The sequence below is a fragment of the Myodes glareolus genome, chromosome 3 (assembly GCF_982192425.1).
Source record: "Myodes glareolus chromosome 3, mMyoGla1.1, whole genome shotgun sequence".
In the NCBI taxonomy this organism is placed as follows: Eukaryota; Metazoa; Chordata; class Mammalia; order Rodentia; family Cricetidae; genus Myodes; species Myodes glareolus.
The window spans coordinates 27,830,731-27,843,304 of NC_142028.1; the positions used below are offsets into that span (position 1 = coordinate 27,830,731).

The following is a 12,574-nucleotide window of genomic DNA, read 5'->3' on the forward strand; positions in this document are numbered from 1 at the left end:
ACAATAAAGACAACTGCTAAAAAGATTTCCTTTATCACCCAGGCATGCCTAAATAGTAGAAAAAAATGATAAAAGTTTTAAAAATCTAAAGGTATAAATAGGTCCCAGTTACTAGAGGTAGCTCAAAAGATGTTAAACAGCAAAACACTGGTTGAGAGACAAAACTTTTTCATAAACTGAAAGCCACCGTCACCTTCTCTTATGACAACACACAGTAAGACTTACACAGCAACATTCTGGTGTCTTGCCCTCTGCTGGAAGACTATCTCCTAGCTGAAAGTTTTGCCCCTCATTAAAATATACAGTTGGACTATCTCATATTTGCAACAAAATTCCTGGGGATATGGGCAGAAACTAACTCCCCAGGACCGACCCAACACAAAATTCCTATACTTGTTCAACTAACCAGTTTAGCTACCTTTATCCAGATTAAACAATACTCAATGACCCTGGAAACAAAAAGGGAAATTGTGGTCCATATTGTCTAACTTGGAAAGGCAGGCATCCTGGTGACCTGCCTGTCATTCTGGAATAGACCTCTCCTGCCTGTGAAAATACCCAGGACCTCTGATTCTCATGAGTACAATTCTTCCAGAGAGACAGGTGCTCACTGTCTGGGACCTGAAAAATGTATTCTTCAGCCTTCCACTGGCAGAGGGGAGTCAGTCATTATTACTTTCAAATGGACAGAACCAGAAAGAGGTTACAGTGCGCAGTTTACCTGGGCCAGGTTGCCCCAAGGATATAAAAATTCTCCAACGCTGTTTGATGAGCCACTAAATACTGATCCCCTGCCCTTCTGTCAGAGGTTTCTTAGGGCCATCTTCTTAGAATATGGAGATGACCCCCTCCTAGCCTCTAAAACCAGAATAGATTATAAAAGGGCCACTGAGAAACTGCTGCAAGAGGTACAGAACATCACCATGGGCTACAGAACGTCAGCTAAGAAAGCCCAACTGTGCATCAGAGGCTCCCTGTCTTGGCTACCAGCTGAAGGGAGGCAAATAGAGCCTCTCTCAGAGTGGGATTACTGCCATCCTTCAGATTCTAACTCCAAAGACTAAGAGACAGGTTGGAGAGTTCCTGGGTGAGGCTCGGTATTGCCACCTGTGGGTGCCAGAGTTTGCGGAAACAGCAAGGCCTCTATACACCAGCACCAAGTGAGGCGCTGAGTCCTTAATCTGGCCCAGGCTCTCAGATGGCAAAAAGGAAAGTCCGTGGCTGTATACACGGGCATTTGTTATGCTTTTACTACTGTGCATGCCCACAGTATGATCTGTAGAGAAAGGCGGCTTCTCACCACTGGGGAAAGGACTTTAAACATAAAGAGAAAATCATCATGGGGGTTATTTGAATTCCCCTATAAGCTGATATCATCCACTGCCTATGACATCAAAAAGATGACACCCCTGAGGTGAGAGTAACTGGGCTGTTGACCTGGCTGCCTAGCAGGTGGCTCTAAGGCAGTGGGATCTATTGATATTCTGGTGACATACCCCAATCCAGTGCTGCCTAAGCCTGCATGGTACAACTAAGAGGAGATAGAGGACATAAAAAACGAACAGCTGGAACCCACAGTTTGATGGAGGACACCAGAGCGAAAGCTCATTCTCCCAGAAACAACTGGGAGGACTCTGGTCCTTCACCGGGATCCACAGTACTTTCTGAGTTGCTCAGACCAAGATATATTATACCTAGACTGGACATCCTGGCTTGGGATATCTCAGCTAGATGCCAGGTTTGGGCTCAGGTAAAAAACCAAAAACAAAACAAAAATGAAAACAAAAACAAACCAAACAGCCTATGCAGGAAGGGGTCTGAATGAGAAGCCAACATCCTGGGGAACTCTGGGAAAACTGACTTCTTTGAGAGCCAGCCTGCCAGGGAAGGATACAAGGACTTGTTGGTTTTTACAGATACCTTTTCCAGGTGAGTAGAAACTTTCCCCACCCAGACTGGAACTGCTCAAAGTAGTAGCTTAAAGGCTCCTCCAGAACTGGTTCCCTGATTTGGCCTACCCCTAGAAATGGGGTCCAACAGTGGTCAGACTTTCACAGCTAGAACCTTAGGTATGGATTGGGAACTTGATTGTACATATAGACCTCGGAGTTCTGGGCAGAGTAAAAGAATAAACAGGATGTTAAAAGAAACTCTAACAAAACTCTCACTAGAGTCCAGGGAAGGCGGGGAGCATAGACCTCCTTCCCTTTCCTTTGCTTTGGGCCTGCTGCATCCCATATATAAGGAAGGGCTCCCCCACTATGAGATTATACTTGAAAGACCTCTGCGACTGCTTCCCAGGCTCAGAGGTCAGCAGTCGGCAGACTCTCTAACCATCCCGTTCTCAGGTCAAGGCTCTCCGGTTCTCCGTAAATACTATCCACTGGACTACCCAAAGGACCCAGCTGGCCTGAGTTCACCACCAGTTTCTCCTTGTTTGAATCTGGTGATATTGTCTGGGTCATGCAGATAGCCAAGGGATGCTGGAACCAGCTTCGAAAGGATGCTACATGGTGACTCTCTCCGCTCCTATTGCTGTGAGCAGTAGCTGTCATTACACTATGGATCCACCTCGCTCTGGGCAAGAAAGTGGAAGTTACAGCCATGGCTGCTGTGGCTGCTGCCAGATGAACTGTCTCCAGACTATGGACCCATCCCAATCAAGGTTTCGCGAGGTACCAGGCTCTTCCACTCCCTGCCCCTTCATTCCTCTCTGAGTCTTATTTTTGTATGAATAGAGGGTCATGGTCCAATGCCCACTGCCCTCAGGCCTGAACTGGGAACTGAGGAAGACAGCTGCATGGAAGGCATTAGAAAATGACCACACACCAGCAACCCGTATTCATCTTGACCCTTGTTCACTGATGCCCACTTTAAATGTTTGGTTGCACTGAAAAACAAAACAAAACAAAAACAAAAACAAAAGGATGTGGGAGTTTATCTTTTAAGATTGGAATCCAGAGTTTGCAATTCTATGCATGCCCTGCAGCCGGGCTCCCCAGCTGTCAAAGAAAAGGGAGTTTCCATTGCAAAACTTGGGGTTGTGAAACATAGTCTTCCTGGAAAATTCCTTTAAAAAGATTCTGGTCTTTGGTAAACAGGGAAAACGTAGGGAATCAGACTTTATGCCACAGGAAGGGACTCTAGGGATAGGTTTAAACTGTCCCTTACTAGACCAGAACCTATTTCTGTGTAACATGATTAAGAAAAATCCAGAGATGGATATTAGGGTTCAACTCGAAGATCAGAAAAGCAAAACAGCCAGTCACTGGCTCTTATCTCTATCTCAATCCGAAATGGTAATCCTGCCTCCAGGAATCTCAGAATGAGACTGTGCCTGAGAGCTGTCTCATCCCATTTTATAATCCTTTCTAGGGCTAGAATTAAAGGTGTGCACCACTACCACCTGGTTTCTATGGCAAACTAGAGTGGATAAAGGTGTGTGTCACCACTGCCTGGTCTGTAAGGCTGACCAGTGGGACTGTTTTACTCTCTGATCTTCAGGCAGGCTTTATTTATTAAAATACAAATGAGATATCACTACATTTCTGAATTAAAACAACAGTTGGATTCCCTTGGAGAAGTAGTCCTATGGAACCAGAGAGGTTCAGACTTTCTTCTCAAGAGACAAGGGGGACTGTGTGTGACTTTAGGAGAAGCCTGTTGTTTCTATGCTAATCGATCAGGAGTGATTAAAGTAGTCTTGCCAGAACTGGACAAAAGCCTCAAAAATTTCAAAGATATAAATCCCATAACTGATACCAGTGTCTTGTTCTCTTGGTTTTGATGGCTAACTACTCTACCATCAGCACTGGCTTGGCCTCTAATTCTCTTTCTGATTGGATTAACAGTGGGGTCCTGCATCTTAAACAATATGGCCAATTATGTATCAGTTCAGTACAATTAGTGGTCATTAGGACCAACTATGCCTATTTAGAGCAGAATGAGTTCATGATTTGACTCATTCACTAAGGGCAGTGGGGAATGTAACAGGGCCCCAGACCTTTGTAGGCCCCAGAACTTAGCACAACTGACTCTACAATGAAAGTACCATTCAGGCCGTCAAACTCAGCATGTAGACAGCACCACCTACTAAAACAAAAACAAAGACCTAATCCATCAAAGCCCATTGTCCTGCGAAATTCTCTAATGTACTAACCTTGCTTTTTGGCTTCTGTAGTTCCACTTCTGGCTAACTGCTCTTGTTAACTAAAGTACATTAACCCAGGATCTTTTCTTTTCTTTTCTTTTCTTTTCCTTCCTTCCTTCCTTCCTTCCTTCCTTCCTTCCTTCCTTCCTTCCTTCTTTTCTTTTTCTTTTTGCAAGCTCACCCTAAGAAAGACTCAGAAGTACACTGGGATCCCAAACACTCACTGTAACCTCCGACTGGCTAATAAACTTTCTATTGGTTTAAACCCACGTCTGAGTAGTCTTCTCTGGTAGATCCCTACAACAGTTGCTGTGGAATAATCCTGTCCACTGTGAGTTTATATTACTCTCATTGGTTAATAAAGAACTGATTGGCCAGCAGCCAGGCAGGAAGTATAAGAGGGACAGCCAAAATGGAAATGCTAGGAAGAAGGGCGGAAGTCAGTGGAGCTTCCAGGAGACACAGAGGGAGCAAGACATGCTGGAGGATGGGTAAATCCAGGAGGCACGTGGCAATACACAGATTAATAGAAATGAGTTAATTTAAGCTGTAAGAGCTAGTTAATAATAAGCCTGAGCTACTGGTCGAGCATTTATAATTAATATTAAGACTCTGAGTGGTTGTGAAGCAGCTTCTGGGATGGGAAAACCCCACCAACAAAATACTCATCACAGTGGCTTTAGCTCCAGCATTTTGAATCAGAGTATACACACATTAAGTACCAACCTACCTCCTTCCACCTTTCTGAGTAACTTTCTATAACCAACATCTGTAAAGCAAAGACCCTCTATGAAGACACCCTGGGCTTCAGGCCCTTTCTAGTTTCCTCTTGAGAACCCTTCCTCTTGTTCTATCCACTCTACATGAAATCCTTACAGTGTGTGGGAACCCAAGGACATAAAATACACACAATGTGGGTGTACTGGAGACCGGATGATCTTGCCAAACTTTGTGAAGTTTTCCCTACATTGACAGGGCTTGCAATGGAATCCAGGTCTTGTGTATTCCGAGCAAGTGTCACACACTCAAGGTTTTGGAGATAGGGTCTCCGTACACAGCCTGCAGTGGCCTCCAACTCTGTATTAACCCACATTTCTTGGATGATGCCTCTGCTGTCTCCTCCGGCCCTTTTCTTCCCCGTCCTCTTTTTTTGCTTTGACACTGTAAGACTAACCTAAGACTTGTGATCCCCCTGTCTCAGTCTTCTGAGTGATGGTGTCACAGATGCATATGGCCACACCTGGCCCATTCTTGGCTGTTTTGTTTTAGGCAGAGTTCCATGATGGAGCCCAGGCTGACCTGGAACCCAGTATGTAGCCCAGGCTTACATTGAATTTGTGACAATTTCTTCCTCAGCTGATCTACCACACTAGGCTTCTCCTAGCATCTTGCTAGTTCTCCATTCTCTCATTCTCTACGACTTCATCCAGCCTGACGCTCTATGGTCGCATCACCGAGAAGAAGTTGGCAGGAAAACATTTCTCGGTCGCCCTAAATGTCTTGCTCAGATCTGCCCACAACTGATCTCTCAACATCAATGAATAGAACTCCCCACATTTAGGAGGCAGAGAGCACTTGGTCTAGGAAACATCTCAGCTGATTGACTTGAGTATAAACCCTCTCCTCCTTCTCCTTCTCTTCATGCCTTTCCTTGTCTTCCCATCCCTTCCTAGTCACTCCCCTTCCCCTATCCATTCATATTTTTGTGTTCTCTCTCTGCATGTGTGTGTGTGTTGGGGGGGTTGTAGAGGGGGGTGCACACATCCATGAGTACATGTGTAGAGGTCTGAGGTCAATACCAGATCCTTTTTGTTCTTCACCTTGTTTTCTGGAACAGGGTCTTTCACGGAACCTGGAGCCAGTCGCTTCAGCTAGGTCGGCTGGTCAGTGAGCCCTGAGGTGCACCTGTCTCTGCCACACCCCATCTAGCACTGGGGTTGCAGCCATGTGCTGCCATGCCTGCCTTTGGCGTGGGTGACGGGGATCTGACTCCTGTTTATGCAGCGAGTACTTTACCCTCCAAGCGTCTCCCAGTCATTTTTATTTTTTTTCTGTGTTACTTTTGAATCAGAATTTCATGTGGCACATGCTAGCCTCAAACTTGCTGGATAGCGGACGTTGGCCATGAATTCCCGATTCTCTTGCCTCTACCTCCCAAGAACTGAGATTATAGGCATGCACCATTATGCCTGGCTAACCCTCCAGTTTCCTTTTTTTTTAATCTCTTCTGATGAAATGTCTGATAAATGAAATTATTCAGGCTTCTAACTAGTAATGTAGCATCAACATATAACTGAGAGCCGTAGATGCTGAATAAATCTAGATTTCACTCCTTATCAACTCACTGTGGGACATGGAACTTTCTGTCTGTCTGTTTGTCTGTCTGTCTGTCTCTCTCTCTCTCTCTGTGTGTGTGTGTGTATGTGTGTGTGTGTGTGTGTGTGTGTGTGTGTGTGTGAGAGAGAGAGAGAGAGAGAGAGAGAGAGAGAGAGAGAGAGAGAGAGAGACTTTCTCTGGAAGCAGAAAGGAGGGAGAACTTGAGCTCTTCAATGAAAAGGAAAGAGTTAGCCTAGGATTAAAACTCTCCATGATTAAAGATGAACTGGGCTCAGTGCCCAACAGACACAGGGCGAGTTGAATACGGTCATGACCAGTTAAATCAGAAGCCATAAATGCATGTGTTTAATGGCTGAGGATTTTGCTCAGTGGTAAATCTCTTGCCCAGTATGTGAGAAGCCCTGAGTTAGAGCTGGGTTAGTGCTGCCGCTGACCCAAGGACTTAGCACTGGACCCAGTGCTTGCATTGCCAGGTGTTTGGTTCCTTCCTATTTCAGACCCCATTAATATGACACCAAGGATGTACAATGGCATGCACAGTCAAGGACAGAAAAAGTAAGAGGAGATGACGGCTAATGACAGGTGCAACGTAGGATACAGGTGGTGGAGTGGAGAACCGAATTCGAAAACGTGGAAACCAACACAGAGGTGGCAAAGGCCAGTGTCAAGAACAGAGGAATAAAGCGAAGGCCTGCAGACCACTAAGAGGCACCCTACTCCTTGATCCCTGGTCCCAGCTTGTTTCCAGAATATTGGGGAGACCAGAGCAGGAAACTGGAGCGGACCTCGCTGGGGAAAGTTACTGCCCCAAACAAAAGACATCTGCAAACTGACCTTCGGGAGGCTCCTGAGACACCTCTAGCTCACCCTATTGATCTGGCTGTTTCAAAGTGATAGTGTCAAGAGGTGGGTCTCTTAAGAGGCTGTTAATGTATTTGTGCCTCTATTGTGGGGGTGGATTACTTATTGTAGAAGTATGTTTCCAATGAAAGGATGAGTTAGGTTCTATTTTTCCTCATCTCTTGCATGCTTGCTTGCCATCCCCCATGTTATGACAGCATGAAGCTCTCTCCTCACCATTTCCGTGCTCTTGGAGTCCCCGGTCTCCAGACCATGAACAAAGTGGACTCCTACAGCGTATAAATGACCCAGTCTAAGCGGGGTGGTGGTGGCGCACTCCTTTAATCCCAGCACTTGGGAGGCAGAGGCAGGTGGATCTCTGAGTTTGAGGTCAGCCTGGTCTACAAGAGCTGGTTCCAGGACAGCCTCCAAAAGCTACAGAGAAACCCTGTCTCAACTCCCCCCCCAACCCTCAAAAAAAATGACCCAGTCTATGGCAATATGTTACAGCAGCAGAGATGGACTGAGATACCATTTTCAAACTGTTCACATAGGACTTTAAATCAACAGCTTCATGTTTTAATCTTAAATAAAAATGGTCAGACAAATATTACTAGACATTGAAATCAGTGTGGCGGTTTCTCAGGAAACTGGGAGTCAACCTACCTCAGGACCCAGCAATTCCACTCTTGGGAATATACCCAAGAGATGCCCTATCATACTACAAAAGCATTTGTTCAACTATGTTCATAGCAGCACTATTTGTAATAGCCAGAACCTCGAAACAACCTAGGTGCCTCTCAATAGAAGAATGGTTAAAGAAGGTGTGGAACATATACACATTAGAGTTTTACTCAGCAGTAAAAAACAATGACATCTTGAATTTTGCATGCAAATGGATGGAAAGAGAAAACGCTTTACTGAGTGAGGTATACCAGACCCAAAAAGAGGAATATGGTATGTACTCACTCATAAGTGGATTCTAGCCATAATTTAAGGACTTCAAGCCTATAATTTGTGATTCTAGAGAAGCTAAATAAGAAGGTGAACCTAAAGAAAATCATATAGTTATCCTCCTGGATATTGGAAGTAGACAAGATTTTCAGGCAAAACTTGGGTGCACGGGGTGGGGGGTTGGGGAGTGGATGTAAGGGGAGATGGGTAGAGAGAGGGGAAAAGGGGAGGATTTGGGAAAGCTTGGGGGAATGGGATGCGTGGGATGGAGGAAGGGCGGATATCGGAGCAGGGAAATAAATAACTTAATTAAGGGAGCCATTTTAGGGTTTGCTAGGGACTTGTCTCTAGAGGGGTTCCCAGGTTCAAGGAGAGATCCCCAGATTGTTCCTTGGGCAGCAGAGGAGAGGGTGCCTGAACTGGCCTTGTCCCATAGCCACACTGATGTACATTTTGCATATCACCATAGAATCTTTATCTGGCGATGGATGGAGATAGAGACAGAGACCCACATCGGAGCACTGGACTTAGATCCCAACATTGAAATGAGGAGCAGAAGGAGGGAGAACATGAGCAAGGAAGTCAGGATCATGAGGGGTGCGTCCACCCACTAAGACAGTGGGACTGATCTAATGGGAGCTCACCAAGGCCAGCTGGACTGGGAGTGTTGGAGCATGTGATCAAAATGGACACTCTGAACGTGACTGGCAATGAAGGCTGACTGAGGAGCCAAGGACAATGGCACTGGATTTTTATTCTGCTGCATGGACTGACTTTGTGGGAGCCTGGTTTGTTTGGATGCTCACCTTTATAGACTTGGATGGAGAGGGGAGGACCTTGGACTTCCCACAGGGCAGGGAACCCTGACTGCTCTTAGGACTAGAGAGGGAGGGGAAGGTGGGGAGGGGGAGGTGAGGAGGGAGAGGGAAAAGGGAGGCGGGGAGGAGGTGGAAATTTTTAATAAATAAATAAATAAATAAAAAAGCAAAAAAAAAGAAAGAAAGAAAGAAAGAAAGAAAGAAAGAAAGAAAGAAAGAAAGAAAGAAGTCTCTCAGGTAAAAAGCCGAGGCAGAGGCACACAGACAGTGAAAAGAGACACTGGGTAGAACAGTGATAATGCAGAAAACAGGAAACATTTAAAACCGACCCTCAGGAGAGGGGAACAAGTAGATATTGCACACGCATGATAAGAACCTCATATTTAGAAAGAATGAGCCCTCATGAAGAAACTACCAACTAAACAGTTAGACTATAATATAGATGAGGAAGTCGGGGCTGAAAGCGAAGTTCAGTGTCAGAGGGTCTCTCAGTTCGCGTGAGACCCTGGGTCGATTCTGAGCACCACAGAAAAGAAAGACAAAAATATCCTAGAAAGTGGAGCAAAAAGACAGAGCTAGAAAACAGAACAGAACAGAGAACCAAACTAGAGAGTCAGCCCACAGCCCACGACAGCTGGAGCACAGCAGACTGGTGCCTCACAACCACCTGCGGCTCCAGCCCAGGGATCTCAAGGCCTCTTTTGGCCTCCTCTGGCACCTGCCTGCACATGTACACACAGGCACATGTGCATGCACACACACGCACACACACATACACATGTGTGCACACACACAATTTAAAAGAACAAGAAAGGAAGCATTCATCTATGAATTATTAAATAAATAAAGCAAGAATGTTCCCGGAACTAAGGGATCAGATCAGCCCCACACAATGAGAGAAGAGTCATCTGTATCATGGCCCATGAAATGGAAGTTCAGAACACTAGAATAAGGAAAATAGTTACAAAATTCTAGATAGAAAAATGAAAGATTGAGAGTGATGATAGCTTCAGATTTTTAAACATTTCTAGAGATAGAAGACAATGTCATCAAAATTCTGGAAGAGAAATGACTTCAGATCTGGGGTAATACACCCAGATAAACTGTCTGTCCACAGTGAGGGTAGAACTATGCTGCTTAGGCCATCTGGAACTTAACACACCTTCTTTAAGGAAGTTATTGGAGAATGACTCCCGGGAAACTCACGAGCTGGAAAAGAAAGGCATGTGATTGCCATATACCATGTGCTCAGTCTGCAGGTTCAAAGTCCTAATAGTATGGATGATAAATCTTGGTTTTCTTAAATTGATAAAATAAGAAAATGGGAAGGGGGGGGGTGACTGTGTGTGGTGAAGGTCTTACGGCTGGAGCCAGTACCCACCTTCTCTAAGTGGAAGTTTAGAGAGGAATGAGAATAAAACAAACACTCACAGCTGTGGAACAGGACAAGCATAGCAACTGAACGTGTGAAGGTAAGCACCAGTGGAGACAGCTGGGCTGACAATGGCTGCCCCTGGGGTAGCCTGAGACCACTCTTTCTCGTTGCACTCCTTGAAGAACTCTGATTTTTTTTATGCCCTCTCTCCCGCTCCTTTCTCTACACAAGGAATTGGATCTAGGATCTTGAAAATCTACCAATGAGCTGTATTCCTAACTCTTTGGGGGGAAAAAATCTTTTATCAGATTTATAACCAAAGCACTCAGAAAGCTGAGGCAGGAGGATTGTGAGTTCAAAGCTAGCCTGGGTAACTTATTGTTTTGTTTTCGAGACACAGTCTCCCTATATAGCCTAGGCTGGCTTTGAACTTGCCCTGTAGTTGGAAGGCCTTGAACTTTTGATTTTCCTGCCCCAGTCTTTTAAGTTCTGGAATAATGACCTCAAACCACTAAATCTGTTTATGATTTCTGACTTTTAAAAATTATATGCATGTCTTAATTTGACATAAATAAAATTTAACCCAAAAGATAATATAAGCTATGACTTAAAAATACTCTTATTTTGAATAGTGCCCTTGCTGAAATTCTATGACATCTTCTCCCAAGTGAACTTGGTCTTCACTTGATGCTTAAATCATTTGCCATTAATTATGCCCAGTTTCCTGATTCAGTAGAGCAGGCATTCAACAATAAACACATCGAGAGCATGAGATCCCAGACCAGCAATATTTGTGTGCCCCTTTGTAAGTCCTCAAAACCCAGGGCCTGCCCTGCAGCCTTCTCTTGCTTGGTGGGTCTCAGCGGGTTGCCAGGGATGGAGAAGGTAGTGGGAGGTTCTGTACTGAGTGGACAGGCTGTTGCTTCCCAGGTTAGCGAGTTCCCGGGACCTCTAACTCGGACACTTAATTCTTTCTCTTGATGGGTGATTCAGGGTAGAGTAACATCCGACTGCCCATGGGAGGCTACTCCCCGCCCCAAAGTCCCTTGCCCGGCTCACTGTGACAGAGTCCCCTTCACAATCTGGGGATGGCTCCAGATCAAAGTCCTGGAAGACCAGCCTCACGGCAAACCCCTCTGAAGCCTCGATATCAGTGTGGCTCTCCTGGCCTTTGAGATACGGCTCTGGGTATCCTGGGGACGTCACTTGCTGTGGTAGCTGCTGGGCCAAGAGTACAGAGGCCTGTGTAGGACAAGTATGGAGGATTCCCCAAAGGAGTAGCCAGCACCTGTGAGTGAGTAGGGGAGACAAGGTGAGGTCACATTCTACCAGAGGATACGGAAATATTGGGTTGTAGTAAGTGAGGGTAAGGGGTCGAGAGAGCTGTGTCCCAAGCCCCAGGGCGTGGGCACTTCCTGATGCCACTTTCCTCACCCGAGCCTGTGTAGATTCCTACCTAGGTTCCTATACAGTCTGACCTCCAAGACCTGGGGTTTCTAACCTGGGAAGACATTGCTCCTTTTCCCCTGTGAGTCTCATCAAAGCCAGGTAGTCTCCTGCCTCAGTCAGGCCTAATCCCATCCGGGAGTATAAATTAGGGGGCATTTAAACATGACTCCTGGCTCAGGGCATTGAACCACTTTCAGGCAAAATTCAGTTCCCTCTAGGTCGTTCCCAACCCTCCCCCATCGCCATCGTGTGTGTGTGTGTGTGTGTGTGTGTGTGTGTGTGTGTGTGTGTGTGTACATATACAACCCTGTGTCCTGCCTCCCTCTCTCCCTGCCCTTTTCCTCCTCCAGAGCCCTTTATGGGCAAACTCACATCTTGCCCAAGCAGCTTGTGGAGGGAGAGCTCCACAGGTGGTTTCCAGTCCTGGGACCAGGCCTCTGGAACCTGACATCTGGCACCGACTGGAGTGCTTGGCCCAGGCCAGGCAGTAGAAGGTGGGGCTAGAGGAGGGCCTTTGGGGAGAAGGCAGAAGTTACTGGAAATGACTTAAGAAATCCTGGGATGAGTGCCACCTGCTGTCAGGCTAAGGAATAGCTCTCACCGGAACTGAAAGGAGAAATTGTCAAAACCATGCTGGGGACAGGGCAGGGT

The 12,574-nt window shown here is 45.9% G+C and overlaps 1 protein-coding gene across 1 annotated transcript in view; it reads right to left on the bottom strand.

Moving 5' to 3' along the window:
* The window catches only part of C1rl (complement C1r subcomponent like), a 20,771-nt gene extending 8,397 nt beyond the window's left edge, over window positions 1–12,374 (bottom strand). The window contains 3 exon segments of the mRNA XM_087904259.1: window positions 11,534–11,762; window positions 12,296–12,341; window positions 12,344–12,374. Of these exon segments, the coding sequence (XP_087760385.1) occupies window positions 11,534–11,762; window positions 12,296–12,341; window positions 12,344–12,374 (306 nt within the window).
* Window positions 12,375–12,574: the final 200 nt, after the last annotated feature.